This window comes from Antechinus flavipes, chromosome 1, assembly GCF_016432865.1.
Source record: "Antechinus flavipes isolate AdamAnt ecotype Samford, QLD, Australia chromosome 1, AdamAnt_v2, whole genome shotgun sequence".
Classification (NCBI taxonomy): domain Eukaryota; kingdom Metazoa; phylum Chordata; class Mammalia; order Dasyuromorphia; family Dasyuridae; genus Antechinus; species Antechinus flavipes.
In genome coordinates, this window is record NC_067398.1 from 553,808,929 (window position 1) to 553,827,855 (window position 18,927).

The window sequence follows — 18,927 nt, forward strand, 5'->3', positions numbered from 1 at the left end:
GACTCCTACAGGTTTCTGCCCCTTGTCACATGGGCAAAATTGCTCTGATGACTGTCTTTTGTGTAGAGAGGATTATAGACATACATTTCCTCCTTCCCATGCATCTTGACATAGAAAAAAATGTTGCCCATTCACAATTCTCCAAGGAATAATATATTTAGGAAGCTGGCAACTGCCTCTCTCTATATTTGTGGCAATAGTTAAATCTTTCTAATGTAGAAAGATCTATTCTGTAAGGAACCAAAGTTGATCTGAATAACTTGCCAAAGTACAGTATACCAGAGTCAATTATTGATCTACGGAACTAGATTGCACGAGATAAGGATAATAATTAAATCTAAATGGAATTTGTTTAGCACATTTATTCAAGAATTTTTAAAAGTCTTAAGTAAAATAAGTAAAAATTTTATTTCAAACATGTTTAATTAAAAATCAGATTAATTACGTATAGAGTACAAAGAATTGTCTATAAAACAAGTTTTAAAGGGGGGAGGTTATTTCAACTAGTACATTATTCAAAGAAATATTGAATATATTGATACTAAAATATCCCCACAGATTATAGTATCTTTTATAAGCAGTAGATGCAAGCAATACTATTTTTTAGGAAGATTCATAAAAAATTAACTTTCAAATATAAGCTTCAAAAGATGCATAAAAAAGATAAACAGGAAAGAAAAATCATAAGGGATTCAAAAAGTTTAACTGTTTACATTCCTTCATGGGAGAATGATTCTTGTAACTTCTAGAAAAAAAGCCTCTCATTATTAAGACATTTAGAAGGATGCATACTCAGGCACAGGTGTGAATATGATGGGATGATTATCAAAACAAAATTAGAGATGAGAAAGGAATTTACTGGAAAAAACAAAGGAAAAGGACATATATAATTGTAACTTCTTTTTGTGGTGACAAAAATTGGAAATTGAGGGGATACCCATTACCTGGGGAATAGCTGAACAAGTTGTTGTATACGATTGCAATAGAATACTATTGTGCTATAAGAAATGATGATGCTCTCAGAGAAATCTGGGAAAACTTACATAAATTAAAGTAAAATAAAATGAGGAAAACATTGTATACAGTAACAGCAATACTGTATGATGATCAACTGTTAATGATTTAGCTATTCTCAGGAATACAGTAATTCAAGACAATTTTAAAGGACTTAATGATGAAAATCTCCAGGAAAAAAAAACCTGGTAGAGTCTGAATATATATTGAAACATACTTTTTTTAAAAAAATTTTCTCTTTTTTTGGTTTTTTTATTTTCTTTTACAATGTGACCAACATGGAAATATGTTTTATATGAGTACATTTGTATAACCTATAATAAATCACCTTTTGTTGAGTAGGGAAGGTGAAAGAGGGAGAATTTGTAATTCAAAAAAATTTTTAAATAAATGTTTTTAAATTGCTTTCATATGTAATTGGGGGAAATAAAATATCAAAATTTTAAAAAGGGAGATTTGGAGTCAGAATTTTAGTTCACATCCTGTGAATTTCTTGAAAGTAGGGACTATCTTCGGCCTTTCTTTGTATCCCCAGTATTTGGCACAGTGCTTGGGATTGCAGTAAGAACTTTGTTGTTTTTCAGACATTTTTCAATAGTGTCATACTCTTTATAACCCTATTTGGGGTTTTCTTGGCAAATATTTTTGGAGTAGTTTGCCATTTTCTTTTCCAGCATATTTTACAGATGAGGAAACTGAGGCAAACATGATTAAGTGACTTACCCCGAGTCACAAAGCTAGTATACAAGACCAGATCTGGCCTAGTTGAAACTTAGTAAATACTTATTGACTAATATCCTGGCTCTTCCTATTTCTACCTATATGATGATCTCTTCTGTACTTCCTAGGGAGTATATATCATTAGCTGCCTGCAGAGTTTGGATTACATGGCTTTCAATAGCCTTTCTAGCTCTAAATGCAATGATCTTAATCTGTTTTCAATGGTTTAGACTGATTAAAGTATATTTGGCATACTATAAACAAAGTCACTGCTAAAGAAGTGTTTTGACATTATAATTCAAATATTTATGTAAATGATTTCATATGCTAATTTCCACAGAAATTTTAAATTTTTTTCTATTTTGAAAATTATTTGACTTCATTATGTCAGTTTTTAAGAATCAAAACTCACACCTGATGGAGAAATGAAAAATGTTCCTGTCTAGATGAGAACCTTTCTAAAATTTAGCACTTTTCCCTCTTATTTCTCCTTCATTTTTCCAAAATAAAAAGGTTTAAATTTACCTCTAAAACAAATTTTAAGAATAGACAGATGAAAATTAAGAGCAATGGAAAAAGGAAATAAATAACTTTAGCAGAAAGGAAACCAGATTTTAAAAATTACTAAACATTTCAACTGATTTTTTTAAAGAGTCCTTAAAGTTGTTGACTTTATGAACATTCATTTTTTTGATCAAAGTAAGAGTTTTGTGGATAAATAGCTAAACAAAAAGCCAATTTCAAACCAGTGCAATATTTCATATTCAGTTCTAGTTCAAATAACTCAGCAATGGAAATAGAACAGAATGGTGTCAACACCAGCTGCTAACAGCTGCAATGTCAGTGCATCATTTATTTAGTCAAAGAGAAGAGAGTGATCAAGCCATCTTCATTCATCTTTTCCTCAGGTAGTTTAGTCTGTGGTAGGAGAGAAAACACAGATGCAATGAACAAAGTCTGACACAAAACTTCACTTCCACCCAATTCCCTTTAAGAATTGCAATAAAAAAAAGACATTCCCTGCCCTAAGATACACCACAAGATCGCTGAGAAGTGAAGATCTAATTCATGATCAATGATAGACAGAATCAGATACACCCAGAGAAGGAACACTGGGAAATGAGTGTGAACTGTTTGCAATTTTGTTTTTCTTCTCAAGTTATTTTTACTTTCTGAATCCAATTCTTCCTGTGCAACAAGAGAACTGTTAAAGTTCTGCATACATATATTGTATCTAGGATATACTGTAACATATTTAACATGTATAAGACTGCCTGCCATCTAGGGGAGGGGGTGGAGGGAGGGAAGGGAAAAGTCGGAACAGAAGTGAGTGCAAGGAATAATGTTGTAAAAAATTACCCATGCATATATACTGTCAATAAAAAGTTATTTAAAAAAAAGATTACTGAGAAGTTATTGACTAGTCATGGAATGGGAATTCTATCATTATGGACCAAATAAATGTGATCTTTTCCCTTTCCTTCTGAATGGTGCTATTTAGGATTCAGTTCAAACTTATACACTGCATTTATCCATTTAAAAAAATCACACACACACATATATGTACATATATGTACATATATATAGTGAGAGAGAGAGAAGAGAGAAGAAAGAAGAGAGAAGAGAGAAGAGAGAGAGGGAGAGAGAGGGGGAGAGAGGGGGAGAGAGAGCGAGAGAGAAGGAGAGAGGGAGAGAGAGGGAGAGAGAGGGAGAGAGAGAGATCCTCTCACAGGAAATGCCCTAAACTTCCTGAAGACAAATACCATTGAGTTCTTTCAAAACTGTAAATAGTCAAGTTCTATTTATTCCCAAATCTAAAAGCTTGTCTTCCAATTGGAAAGGAAGCCTTTCTTTATCTTCCTTAAGTTCTATTCCCTTTATAATTTATCCTGTATACACACTTGTTCCTTCCACATCAAGCCTTTCCCTGTGGTATTCTTGAATATTGTGGATTGGCATCTAAAATTATATGAGAATTTGTGGGCTGTTTTGCAGAAACTGTAGATGGCACATGAAGGTCAGCAGATGATATAGAGCCCATGACCAAATACTTAACCCAAATTGTACAATAAGGTAAATGTCCCATTAAAAAAAGAAAAAAAAATCAGATACAAAAGGAAGGCCAAAAACTTTTATGTGGATTTTTGAGATCATAGACAAGCCATACCTCTTAACCCCCTTGATGTGTCTAAAAAAAATGGAAATAAAAATACTTGCACTACACCTCTCACAGGCTCAGGGGAAGGAAAGTACTTTGCAGAACTTTAAGGTGTTACAGAAATATTGAATGAAGAGGTATGTATGGAGCATTCTGGCTGCTAATACTAGTAGATACAAAGAATCCTAGGTTACAGGAGCATCCATTTAGCTTTAAAGTGACCTTAGAGGTCACCTAATTTAAAATGAGGTATAGTAAGGTTAAGTGCTCAAGGTCACAAAGTGACAGTACTGGCATGCTAATCAGAAATCCTGGATTCCAAGCTGGAAGAGACCTTAGAGATCATCAAGACCAGCCCCCTCATTTTATAGGTGAGGAAACTGAGGGTAGCAAAAGTTGGATAATTTGCTCAGGGTCATTCAGAGTTTTAAAATGATTAAAGTAGAAGTTGAGCTCAGGTTCTTTGACTCCAAATCCAGTGTCTTCACTATTGTACCATATTGTTTCTCAAACAAAAGGAACAAAATACACAATTCATGTCCTTGAAGAATTTATAATCTTAATTAAGGCAGGTAGAATAGGAAAGTCTTGCTAGTCATAGTAGTAAAGTAGGATCTTAAATAGAGTGTATATAAGACAGTATTCAGTGCCTTACTAGGAACTGTCATAGGGAGAGAAGAAAAAAAAAGACATGATAGAGCTTTCATTTGAAATATCCCCCATGCTAGGCTGAGGTTTAAATAACTTTGCACTCTATAACTTAACTCCTTGGGGGAAAATTCATATATCTCCAAACAAAGCAATGTATGTACTTACTCTGGAGTTATAAGATAAAAGTGATGCTATTGTGATTGAATGAAGTAGTCTGGAAAAAAATCTGGCAGTCTCATTTTCTGGATTCACAGCCAGTAATTAAATTGATACCAATCACTAGAATATATTTTAATGGAGTGTTATATAACTCATTGAGATTAAGTAAAAATTTCAAAACAATTATAATTTCAAGTGGCTTTTAAAAGTATCTTGTCCTGAGGATTAGTATCAGTGAAGGGCAGAATTTTTGAATCTTCAGAAATCTTCTTTAATCTACCACATTTCCTCAAGGTAGCATTTTTTTCTGAATTAATTTGGGTAAAGTTAGGCATTTCAATAAAAGCTTGAGTATTCTTTTGTTTCTACTGGATGCATTTCTCTCTACTAAGGCCTGAACTAATCAAGTTAAACACATCTGATCCTAATCTCCTCTTAACTTATCAAAATGATAGATAACTCTAAGAATACTTAGAAACTTGACAAGCCAAAGTGTTAATTTTGCTAGAAACAATGAATAAGGAAGAAGTCCCAAGGGCTTCAAATTGAGACAGAGTGCTATTAATGGTAGAATGCTTTTTGTGGTTGAGGTATTCTGAAACTCCAGAAGGGAGCTGGGCCAGGTCAGGAATGAGAAGGGAAGGAAAATGTTCATCATTAGATGGATTTAACAAATAGCTTTTTAAAGTTTATTATCAAAATTAAGCAATTCCAAGTTTCTCAAAACTAAAAAGCTAGTACTTATAGCCAGGATTTATTTATAGAAATTTGGAAAATTTATAGAAAGAAAGAAAAACAGAGACAGAGAGACAGATATAGATATGTTTTAGATATCAGTATAAATAAATAGATATAAAGAGATATCTACATAAACTATAAACACACATTGACAGATATGGTTAGATATTGATATAGCTATCGATATAGATAAAATATAGCCATAGATAGGTAAATTCTCTTATTTGAGTCTCACAACTGCCCTCTGAGATAGGTACAATTATTAGTCTCCTTTTATGGGAGAGGAAAATGAGGTTGAGAGAAGTTACTTGCCCAGGTCATACAGATAAGTATCAAAATGGTTTTCTTGACTCTAAGGTCAGTGTCCTATCCATTAACTACCTGAAGATGGTGGTTTTGAAGACACACAAAAGAACAGTTCTTTATACTCTAATTCATAGAAAACTATTGGCATTGAAGCCTAATAATAATTTTTAAAAACATATGACAACCACAAGTAAATACTCTTTAAAGGACTTCAAAAATTGTAAAATGCTATGCAAAAAACCGCTTGTATCTTTTAATTAAAAGGATAGCAAGAACTTTCAGTTATATTGGGACAGAGGTGAGGGCAAGGATGTGGAACTGGAAGGCTTGTAATTTACTTCACTAGTACATATCATCAAATTTAAGATATTTTTTAAAAAAATTTGCTAATGAAAAGTAGAAGTGCTGTGAGGATCTCAAGGTTGGAAGGAGCCTCAGAGGCCATCCAGGCTAACCCATTCCTGAACAAGATTTCTCTTTATAGAATCATGGGCATGCTGTCTACTAGCCTTTGTTCCAACAATTTCAATCACTCCTGAAGCAGCTCATTTTATTTGCCAAGTCTAGCCCAGGAGGCTCCCTAGAAAGTGCCATGGGAATAGCAATTTGTGCTGGAGAAGTTTTGTGGTTAGTTGTATTTTTGTGTGTGTGTTGTATTTTTATAGATATCTTTTGTAAAATTTTACTGAACTTTATTTCCTGTTATTTTCCCTTCCCCTTCTCTAGTACCCAGAGAGCCATTCTTTATAACAAAAAATAAAAAATAATGGGGGAAAGGGGGAAATAGTGTAGCCAAATCATCTTCTCTATCTGACAACATATACAGTATTCTACAGGTATATTTTCCTTCTCAATCAATGAATTTTGAAAACTATTTTTATATGTATTGGGAAAAATAAAACACTTCAAAAAAAAAATTAAAACAAAATAGTAGATAGAGCACTGGCCCTGATGTTAGGAGGACCTGAGTTCAAATCCATCCTCAGATACTCAACACTTACTAGTCACATAACCCCAGGCAAGTCACTTAACCCCACACCTAAATATCCCATCTAGAAACAACAAAAATAAATAAATAAAAGCATAAAAATGTAATTGGAAAATATTTATTCAATGAAATAAGTAAAAATACAATACTATATATATATATATATATATATACATATGCATATATGTGTGTGTGTGTGTATATATATATATATATATATATTGCTCATTTGCGTTTTCTAAATCAATAGGCTGCCTTCAAGGGATCTGTTTTCTACTTAAGTTTGACATCACTGCTGTATTGCATTAGACTAAGAACTAAGAAGACAAATTTGAATCCTATCCTAAGATACTTATTAATTGTATGGCCCTGGGCAAATTACTTAATGATGATAACTAGCACAATTATAATACATTCAGATTTGCAAAACATTTTACAAATATTCTCAGTATACTGAATATAATATCTCAATATACTGAAAACAATCCACAGAGGTAAAAGTTATTAATACCCATTTCATGGTTGAGGAAACTGAGACAAAGGGTGTGACTTTGTCAGGATCAGCAGCTAGTGTCTGAGATCAGATTTGAAATCAAGCATCCAGGCCTGACTTCAGATCCAAACTCAAGAACATGCTCCAGAATCAGGAGTCTATGCACTGAACCACTTAATTGTCATGGCAGCTTTATCCTTCCCTGCTCTGTGTCTCAATTTCCTTATCTGTAAAATGAAGCAGATTGACTCACTGGCTACTAAGATCTATTCCATTTCTAGAACTATGACTCTATGACTAAAATTATTGAACCTAAAATAATGCTTTTTTTTTTTTTTAAAGTACCTTTGCATTTGTAGATCACAGAATGAATTTAGTTTGGTGGATTGTTCCTTCCAAACATCCTAAAATTGATGCAGAGAAAAAAAAGTTGATATTTAATATTACTTTTCCCTATAACATAAACAGATAGATCTCAGAGAAGAGGAAAATGAGCAAAAACTTACCAGGATTTCATTCTCAAGATCTTTCAGAGCTTGAACATCCTTCTTAAAGTTGTCCAATTTTTGAAGAATGCTCATATGGAACTCTTCTATCTTATCAAGCCTTATTTGTGAGGGGGGAAAATTCACAAAATTAGTTATCTGAGGAGTTTGTACACCTTGAGAAAAAAGACCACTCTTCCTGTTGCAGGAGATGATAGTTCAAATGGTTACACATATTTTGGTTTGTCATAAAAGTCATATTAGTTTTTTTTTTACTCTCTGAAAGTTGTTTACCTACAAATGGAGCATTTTGACATTGGACCAATCATTTTCAAAGGCTTAATTTTTCAGAAAGTTATATGTCTTTCTAAATTAAAAAGAAATGGATACCTCCAATCCAATTGATAAAGGATAATAAGTGGGGGGCGGTGACTTATAAGAGCTAGAGTATAAAAGAGAACAAATCCACTCCCAAATTACTTGTTCATTTACATCCTTCTCTAACATTATCTAACATTGTGTTTGAACATTGAATATTTAAATGTATTGTTATCAAAACTCCAGTTCTCCATCTATGTCTATAGTAGAAAATAGATTTCTATTAGTAAATATCCTCTCCCTCCCCTACTTGATACCCATTTCAAAACTTATTTGTAGTAAGGGAATTGTAGACTTAAAAAGATGATGGGTTTGGTATGTGGCAAGATCCAGGAATCACAGGTAGACAACCAGAATATGTAGCAGTTACCATGAAAATGCTAGGAAAAAACTTCTAGCAAACTGGATGGATCCCAAATGTCTGAGACTTGTATAGGATTAGTGGGAATGGATAGTTTGAAATCTGCATTGCTAGAAGGAACTCCCAAACTGTTGGCAGATCTTTTTGGTATTTGAAAGAAAGGGAAACAGAAGCACTTTCTAGTGAAAGTACTCATCATCTCACACCTAGACAATTATAATTACTAAATGTTGGATCTGCCTGTTTGGGACCCTTCTAGCTTTCTGGTCCTCTGGCATGTTTCTTTTCTTCACATTGTCTATGATCCAATTACAATGGCCTCCTTGCTGCTTCTCATGCAAGAAATTACATCTTCTGACTGACTGTCCTTCTCATTTTTACCTCCAAGCTTTCCTGGTTTTCATCAAGCCTCCTTAATGTTAGGGCCTTCCCTCTGAGATTACCTCCTTATCATATCTATATCTATATCTATATCTATATACATATATATGATGAGGAAGTAATCTCAGATCTCTCATATACATATATAGATATAGATATATCTTGACAGCTATTTGTACGTTGACTTTCCCATTTAGAACATGAATACTTTTGAGAGCAGGGAATAGTTTTTGCTTTTCTTCATATCCTGAGCACTTTGCACAGGACTTGGCTCATAGAGGAAAATTAATAAATATTTGCAGGCTGACTTTATTCAGAGCAACTTGTTCTCCCAAATTGTCCCAGATTATTTGTTTGTTTAGTTTTTGCTTTACTGAAATATCCAAAGTTGAAATCTGACCATTTAAGCAGGAGTCTGAAAACTAAGCCCTCTTTCTTAATACTTTATTGGCTTTTATATTGAAACATTAAGATCTTCCTCTAACAGAATAAATGAATGAATGCAAAAGTATTTATTTAGTACCTACTATGGCTAAGTACTGACTATACTAATTCCAATAACCAAGTTCATTTTAATGAGGAAGGTTATATAAAAGAGTTGTGGATAGAGGGTAGAATTTTGGAAATAGTGTAGACTGTATAGAACTTGGTCACCGTACTATCAGAGAACCAAGGTCATGAGAGCAAAGTTTGAGTAGGGGTGGGAGAAAGAAGATGATCAGATGATAGGTGACATGATTTGAAAAAGGCCCCATATTATTATCTAACAGTTCTGTACTAGAAATCAGAAAACCTGCATGATGATCACTTTATGGGATATTGAGCAAGTCAGTTAACTGTAATTATCTCAGTTTCCCCAATAGTAAAATGAACACTATCACCTTTGCTTTACATACTTTGTATGGCTTTTATTAAAGTGACAAAACATAAAAATTCTTTAAGGAAAAGTTCTAAAATCATTATTCAAGTATTACTAAACTCTACACTTAGAAAGAAAACCTACTTATTACCTCTTCTGTCTTATGCCATTATGTACCTTTCTCCTCCTTAAAAATAGGCCTCACTAAGACTCACCTCAACACCATACTTGTTGCTTTGTCTTTTTTTTTTTTTTTAAGGTCATCTCCAGAAAAAAAAAAATGTAAGGGCTAAGCCATAAACAGTATGAATATTCTCTTAAGCAATGCAGGTTACAATCCATCCTGTCCAACTCTTACCCACATCCAGTTCAGAAACAATTCCTTTTCAATTAAAAAAAAAAGATCGTTTTAAAAATTTTTTTGTATTACCTGTATTTTCCAACATAATTCTCCCTGCTTCCTATCTCAGATAGTCATTATATATAAGGATAGCCATAGGACCTGTGATTTCATTGATATAGGGAACTCCTGCATGAGGAAATCCCCTTTGCTTATGCAGCTTGGAACCTCTTCTGCAATTTATAATATAAGAAGGTCAAAGACTTGCCCAGAGTCACACCACCATGGTATATTAAAGGCTGGGCATGAAAGAAAAAAAAGGAGGGAAGTAAGAAAAAAACAGGGAATGGAAAAACAAAAAGGGAGAAAGAAAAAAGGAGAAAAAGAAGAGAAGAAAAATCTATGTGGTTACTATCATGTGATACAGATAGGGCAAGTTTCCTTAAATTTCTTGTTTCTTTTTGCCTCCTGTCTCTATACCACTTAATACTCTATACCACTTAATATCATTGCACTTTTAATGACCTCGTTCAATTTAATGATTATTTACCTACATTGATGTATCTGGTTTAAAAGCATGGTTAACTTCTCAGATGCTTTCATAGAATTTTGGAAACAAACATCTTTTTTCTTGTTCCTAGACTGAATCATAATCAAAAAGTTAATTAGATTTACAGAGATTTCATTGAAAACAAGGATTCTGGAGCAGAGGGAAGGTAGAGGGATTAATGTGGAAAGTGATCAATAAAATACATGAAAAAACCCTAGGCAAGATATGACTAAAAGCACCATATTTTCATTTAAAAGGATAATGCCAAAATGCTAATTGATGACACTATTGGTTAGTGAGGACAAGAACATATGGCAACAAGTCTCACATTCACTTCATCAGCATATGCTGTCTTAACTTATGTAATTTTCTTAATAATAGCATTTTAACATTGGAAGGGACCTTTGAAATCATCTCCAATACATTTAGTTAAAATGCTAGCAATATTCTGAGTTGCTTTAAAGAAAAATAGCAAAAGTTTTAAAAGATTGCTATAATTGCTGACTAATATTTTGGCCATATATAAGACAAGGCCAGTCGATTAACTTAACTGTTACTATGGACAAAATCTTTAAGAAGCAATGAAGCAAAGCCTTCTGTCAACACTAATTAGATAACATCAAACCTTCTATATTCAACCTTCTTGATTACCTCAGCTGCTACACCAATTTCCCTTTCTAAAATATTTTTGTACATTGGCTCTATTTTGTACATACTTACTTTTGTATATATTTATTCTACTAGAATGTAAGTTCCTTAAAGATAGGAACCGCTTCATTTTTGTCTTTATCTTGACTCCTGGAACAATGCCTGAATCATACAGGTGCCTAATAAACACTTATTGCTTAATTAATTCTAAAAGGGCCCACAAGAAATTGAAGTTATTCATACTGCATGCAATCAGAGCATGAAATCACCATATAAGCAATTTTTAACAAAGATGTAAGTTGCTTTTACACTTGGTTTCCAAATGTTCCACTTCTCAGACTGCCTTTAAACTTGTCTCATAACTAATTTTCATAATAATCTCTCTTCTTATTTTATTACATCAAGGCTCCTCCTGGATAATATTGGTTTTACATTTTCCAAACTTTTTTTTTTTTAAACTAGCACACATCCATTCTTATCAACTTAGTCAGAATGACTGCAGTGTTAATGAGGACATGAACAAGAGTTTACACATATACCTTCCAGGTCTCCTAAAAGACAAAAACATTGGTTATTAGAGAGACTGGGTGATTCTGTATATGGATTAGAATAAGTCTATTCTTCTCCCTCAAACTCAGTGACATTCAGTGAAAAGAGACAATTAGGCATTATGAAATAAATTGAAATCGGTGGTTATTCAATCACTGCAACCTACTCTCTTACTATTATAACGTGTGATTTTGTCAACCTCCACTAACTCTTACTGGAGTAGTGAATTCACCGAAGTGTCAAAGTCAATATTACCTTAAATCTTTTCTTCAATTCTTTAATAAAAATTTCAAAGGTAGAGATGACAGGAGATTCTCCTAGATTTTCTGGCATAACCTGTAAGACTAAGTATTTCTTAGAATAAGCTGAAAGATACTTTTAACTTGTAAAAAAAAAATCTCATTAACAAGTAAACATTTACTAAACATCTACTCTGTGCCTATTACATAGCATGCCCCCCAAACATAAATCATGATTAACTCAGTAATCAAACAAGGTTCCAGAGCACCAAAGACAAAGTCTATTATTCTCTTCTTGACAGGGAGCTGATGGATACAAAATTCAAATACACATAGCTTATGGACAGTTTTTTTTTTTTTAATTGACTGTATTTTTTTTTTTTTACAAAAGTTTTCTTGTTTTTTTTCCCAATGCTAGAGATGGAAGAGAAAAAATTAATTTATTAATTTAAAAAATTAAATAAAAAAGTCATGGAACAAGATCTACTCTCTGAACCATATTGTCATTTGTTGTTCTTCAGTCATCTCAGACTTTTTGTGACCCTATTTGGGGTTTCTTGGAAAAGCTACTGGAATGGTTTGCAATTTTTTATCCAACTCATTTTACATGAGGAAATTGAGGCAAACAGGGTTAAATGACATGCTTCATACAGTCAATAAGTGCCTGAGGCTGTATTTGAACCCAGATCTTCCTGATAACCCCATTCCATTCTGTCTTTTCTAAAATTGTCTTCTCGATTATTCCCACTCAAATACCTTTAGTCTTCCCCTTGTTTACTGCTACTTTCTTCCATCTATAAATACATTTATTTTTCTCTCATCTCAAAAAAATCTCATTTGATCATAGCGTCTCTCCTCCCTTTTGCAACTAAACTACTTGAAAGCCTTTCCATTAGGTGCCTCTACTTCATTTCCTCTCTCTCTCTTAACTGAAACAGCTCTCTCCAAAGTTACCAATGTTTTTGCAAATTTCATTATTCTTGATATCTCTATAATCTCTTCTTGATAGACAGTAGAGTCACAAAAATCTAGAGAAAAAAGACTCTCTTGATCCCCTTACTCCTCTGAGTACTACTTCTTAGTGTTCTTTGCTGAATTTTAATTTGGCTCCTATCTGCTACCCCTCAAGATGCTCCTCAAGACCCTTTCCTGATATTCTCATATGTTATTCTTCTATACTATTTTGCTTGGTGATTCATTTAATCCCATTGATTCAATCAGCTCTATGAAGATGATTCTCAGATCTTTTTATTCAGTACTAACCTTTCTCCCAGACAGAAAGATGACACAGTGGATAGAGTGCCCAACCTGAATTCAGGAAGATTTCTTCCTGAGTTTAAATCCAATTTCAGATGCGTAATAGCAGTGTGACATTAGGAAATTTACTTAACCCAGTTTGCTCCAGTTTTCTTACATGTAAAATGGACTGGAAAAGGAAATGGCAAAACTACTCTAGCATCTTTGCCAAGAAAATCCCAAATGGAATCATAAAGAGTTGGATACAACTGAAATGAACAACTTCTCTCCCAATCTCTGATCTCATATCTCTCACCTTCTGCCTTTTGGATATTTTGAAATATCTTTCATAGACATGAAACTCAACATGTCCAAAACCAAACTCTTTACTTTCTCCAAAAACTTTCCCCTTTTTGTAATTTCCTTGTTACTGTCAAGAGCATCAACCATCTCATATATGCTCAAAACTTCAATTCTTCATTTAGCATATCCAATCTGTCACCAAATCCTATTGATTCTACTTTGACTATCTTTCTCTTGCATGTGCTGTCTTTTCTGACACTGCTACTGCTCTGGTACAGGTCATCACTTCATACCTGGTTTATCTCAACAGCATATTGGATAGTGTCCTTATCTTAAGTTTCTCTATGACCCACTCAGCTATTATAATTATTTAATACATTCTAATACATTAATGTATAATTTAATATATTCTAGTGACTCCCTATCACCTCTAGGGTCACATATAAAATCCTATGTTTTTTGGATTTTAAAAGCTTCCATAACCCTCCCCATTACCTTTCTAGTCTTTTCAACATTTTTCTTCCCTTATTGTACTCTAAATCTAGCAATGCTGGCTTTTCTTGTTCTGTATATAAGATAGTCTATCTCTGGACTTGGGGCATATTCACTTGCTGTTCCCAATGTTTGAAATTCTCTCTCTCTTATCTTCATTTCCTGGATCCTCTTGTTTTGTTGAAGAACCATAAAAAATCCCACCTTTTACAAGAAAGCTAGTTTCTTTCCTTTAAGATTAGTTACAAATTTTGTATTTATTTTTATATGCGTGTATATACATATACACACAGATCTTTATATGCACATAATTATATATACATGTATGTACACGGGACTATGTATGCATATTTACATAAAAGTATGTAAATTATTTACATATACATATATGTATGTGTGCATGCATATTGCTTTTACATAATAGTTTATAGAGTCTCTCTCTCATTAGACTGAACTCCTTGAAAGCTGGGGCTTTTTTGGCTCTTTGTCGTCCTAACACTTAAAACAGTGCATGGCTCATAAGAAGTACTTAATAAATGTTTAGTGACTCAACTTTCTGTATCAAAGAGTCCCTCTCTGGCTACCACTCCCCTTATGTGTTGTTCCCATTGCAATGTTAACTCCTTGAAGATAGGAAGTATATCTGATTTTATAATTGCATCCTCAGCATCTAGCACATAAGCAGCATGTAATAAATGCTTTTTCATTCATTTTTTCATTTCTTTTATAATAAGCAAGCCCTAAGCAAAACTTTAAAGTGAGTGAAGTATATCTTCATAACTATTACTTCCCCTCTTGCACTATCCTTGCAGTTCACCAGTTACTCACATTGGCCAGATTCTGATGTCAGCCTTTTTAAACACACAATTAACATTTTCTCTTTAACTTTGCTATATGTACAATGTTACCTTCAGGTACTGTGTTTTCTTCTGGCATTAAGGCAAGAGGGGAAAATGATGTGTGGTCCTCTTCTAATTTTCGGTGTTTTGGCTTTATCAAAGTATGGTCTGAGGAATCTAAAGGCAAAGAATGCTCCATAAACATCACATTATCCCAAGGTCCAAGTTTTCTCCTTTCTGGAATTTAATAATAAATTGAACAACCACAAGACAAAGTATAGAACACTGCTTATTACTAAAGAGTTTCTACAGTTACTACTTTGCTGCCATGTCAATTGATTCAAAATGACCAAAGGAAATAAAAGCATTTCAAATGATAACAAAAGAGAACAGAAAAAGAGAAATAATTTCTCCCCAGAAATTACAAACATTTTGCAAAGCAAAGGTACAGCTTGAACTAGGAGCATCTGTGTTTTTACCCCGAAACATCCCTTCATCCTATACCACCCTTCTTTCATTGGTAAGTTCCTCTTAGAATTTCCATTTTGGGGAAAAGTACCAGGCCATCTATTCTTCTGTCTCTCTAGATTTTATCACCATTCCATTAAATCTGTACACTTCCCAGCTTTTTAGATTCTTTTTCTGTGTTATCTTTCCCCATTAAAATGTAAGTTCTTTTCAGGGAGGATTATCTTTCTTTTTGCTTATTTTTGCACCCCCACAATCACTCTAGTGTCTGCATAATAATTGCTTGTTAAATGACTAATAATGTTTAAAAGACACAATCTTTTTAGGGCCAGTCTTGGGCTAAATCAAAATAAATACTTTCTAGTACCCCTTTCATTTTTCCTTTCCATTTCTTCACTTCTTTTTTTCTCTCCCCAGTCATTGTCTTTTCTCATCTTAGAAGTCTACCTTCCAGGCTTTTGTTGTAGTGATCTACCCAAGTACCTCCTAGGCTACACTTCATGTTCTGATCCTCTTCCCCCATTTAAAATTTGAAATATGCTCCATTTCCCCACTAACCCTCTTTGATAAATAGAACCTGTTTAATTGGAGCCTGGAAAATGGAATTCAACACTTAGGTTTTAAGGATGGAGATTCATTGGCCAGACCATACATAGCAAGGATTTTATAAATGTTAGCTATTATTATCAAGGCCAGACCTACAAAAGTCCCTTATTCTAGTACAAATACACTGAAACTGATGAGGTTAGTGGCAGTTAGAGAGTTGTGGAAATCCCCTTTTGATCAGAGGTGCAGGTTTTCGTGAAAGAATTCACGAACCTGAAAAGTTTTAGATGGCAAAAATGGAAGTTTATTGTTGGATAGGAAGCCAGTTTTGCTAAGAGACTGACTTTTTTAGTGGCAAAGTCCTATTAGGGAAATAAAGGCTGGGACTGAGAAGAGAATGCCTTCTCAGCAGGCAAGGTCCTACTTTGGACATTCTGCAAAGTAAAAGGAAACCTATTTTATGAGCAACTCTTAGCAGGGGGTTGGGGGCAGCCTGAGTTGATCAGACCAGGATCTCTCAATTAAATGTGAAGTCTTTCCTGAGACTGTGACTCTCCAAAAAATCAATAGGAGTTTGATTTGCCCTTGAATGGTATTGCTTATCTCCCTCTTGAGAGGATGTGAAACTATTTGGAGTCTGGATTTTTACACATTAAAGGGAACATGGTTTTTATGAGTTTGTATGATCTGAGTGAACTCTGTAAAAATCTTATAGAGTTCACTTGCATCAAAACCTCAGTTCAGTGATGCCCTATCATTTATAAAATGGGATCCTTTCCACCACACACATAGGAGTGAAAACATATTATATAAAGGATTCTTTTTGCTCTTCACAAATGAAACTTCCTCAGATTATGATATGGGATAAAAATTTGGCTTCTAGAACCATTGGAACATTGAAAATAATATTGGGACTGTTTCCCAGAGGGCCACTGTAAAGAAAGCAATATATCGATATGAATGTAAATCATTGCCTAGGACAGTTTCATAGATTTAGACCTGGGAAGGACCTCAGAAGCCACTGACTACAAACAATTGACTTTAATCTGATAAAGGGAAGACTCAGAGTCAAAGGTTAAATAGGGTAAAATAAATGGAAAAGCCAAGATTTGAACCTAGATCTTCTGTTACTATATACAGCACTCTCCCTTCCCCAACCCTCCCCCCCCCCCCCCATTACTTTAATCTGCCACTTAAGAAGGAGCTTTGATATGGAAAATAGATTAGGTTTATACAGAAGTGGAGCAGGAGTTGTAAAGAAGCAAATTCTGGCTTTACTTGAGGAAATTCAGGTCTGACTATTTTGTTTGAGTATATAGAACCGCTTTAAAGGATGATCCACAATAGTTTAACACCTAGAATATCTAGAAGTAGAACTGGTCACCTTAGGAAGAATTAGGTTCCATCAAACTGGATGCCCTCTAATGGCAGTAAGATGACACTAGTCAGGGAAGTTATACAAAGCATTGTGATCCAGGTTCAACTAAATGGCTCCTGAAAGTCTTTTTGACTACATGATTCTTCATGAGTTAAATTCATCTCTCTGCTGAGTTCTAGTTAAACATTTCTGTTTAAATATCCTACTATAACCTTATGGCCACCTTAATCAAAATTAGACATTACCAGCATTCCCCAGTTAACTTTTCCTCTTACTTTGCCAATGTTACTACTATTTTTTCCAAGCATCTTTCCCAATCATCATTCTCTTGTCTTTACCTTATATTAATGTCTCCTTTATGTTTTTCCTTCCAAATGGCTCTTGTATCTCTTTCTTTCCCTCTGTTCCCACTGCTACCACACTTCATCTCTTACACAGACTACTACAATAGTCTCTTAAATAATCTCTCCTACCTAGCTCTGAATGAAATCCCATAGTGATTATCTTCTAATGAGAAAATAAAAAGTTAAGCAGTCAACATACTAATTCACTCAATTAATTTAAGCCTTACTTCCTTCTTCAGTTAGTATGTGGTCATTATCAAATGATTAAGTTTACTAATCTTCAGTTTTCCCATTTGCAAAATGTGGATTGATAATACCTATAATGAGGTTCACATGATATAACACATTGTATTATTTCAAAGTCAATCAAGGATCCTAGAACCATAAAAATTTAGTTTTGCAAGAGGCCTTTGACATAATTTAGCCTAAAAATTTCCTTACTGGCTAGAGAAAAAAAGATTTTTACATTTATCTCTGTGGCATTGTCATTTCCCCTCTTCTATCAGGAAAGAGATACTACATTAGAGTATACACACAGGAATATGTATGTCACTTTGATTTTACCTGATACCTCCACATTTTGCAGTTTTCGCTTAAGGATGGCACTTTCCACTGATGATTTGGTTGCTGCAGGCTAAAAACAAAATGATAACAACAATAAACAAAAACCAGACACTGTGAAATTGCCTTTTTTATATTAAAATAATAAAAACTTAGATCACGTGTTCCCCTAAAGTTAAACATATGACTATATCAAAATACTCATATTGACATAAATCAATAATAATATATATTTTACCTTTGATAAATCCTCAGTGACATCTGAGTACTCTGGGGAAGATGCATCACATAACGAGGATGCACTTTGGACTTGGGAGTCAGAGCCAAGAAGGATAAAGGATAAACAAATGCATTAGGCAATGATTTTAGGTAGTCAATAAATGAGAAGTTTTCAAATATTAACTTGCATTTTAGATAGAAGAAAAATTATTTTTGCCCATTTTTAAGGAATTAATGGCATGCCATTGTTATACAGGCCAAGGGTAGTGAGTTGCCATGTATCAGAGTTCTGAAGCCTATAGAAATGGAGCCCCCAAGTGCTACCTGACTTAATAGTTGGAAACCTTTTATCACTGATTTTGCATCAATGTGAATTATATTCTCCTCTTTTTTTTTTCTTCCACCCACTTCATTCATTTCTTTACTTCCCATTCCCCATTCCCTTTCTTCTTTGCTTATGTCTTACACTTGCTGATGGCACCTGTGGATCATGACAAATAAAAAGAATAAAACTTTACTGATGA

General features: G+C 33.8%; 1 protein-coding gene across 1 annotated transcript in view; it reads right to left on the reverse strand.

The window, feature by feature from the left end:
* Positions 1 to 384: 384 nt before the first annotated feature.
* Positions 385 to 18,927, reverse strand: part of SYCP2L (synaptonemal complex protein 2 like) — a 60,905-nt gene continuing 42,362 nt past the window's right edge. Inside the window, exons 24-31 of the mRNA XM_051970690.1 lie at positions 18,423 to 18,493; positions 18,188 to 18,257; positions 14,957 to 15,064; positions 12,034 to 12,122; positions 10,582 to 10,673; positions 7,734 to 7,833; positions 7,573 to 7,631; positions 385 to 2,652 (exon numbers count right to left, since the gene is read on the reverse strand). Of these exons, the coding sequence (XP_051826650.1) occupies positions 2,628 to 2,652; positions 7,573 to 7,631; positions 7,734 to 7,833; positions 10,582 to 10,673; positions 12,034 to 12,122; positions 14,957 to 15,064; positions 18,188 to 18,257; positions 18,423 to 18,493 (614 nt within the window). The 3' untranslated portion in view covers positions 385 to 2,627. The remainder of the gene's footprint in view (positions 2,653 to 7,572; positions 7,632 to 7,733; positions 7,834 to 10,581; positions 10,674 to 12,033; positions 12,123 to 14,956; positions 15,065 to 18,187; positions 18,258 to 18,422; positions 18,494 to 18,927) is intronic.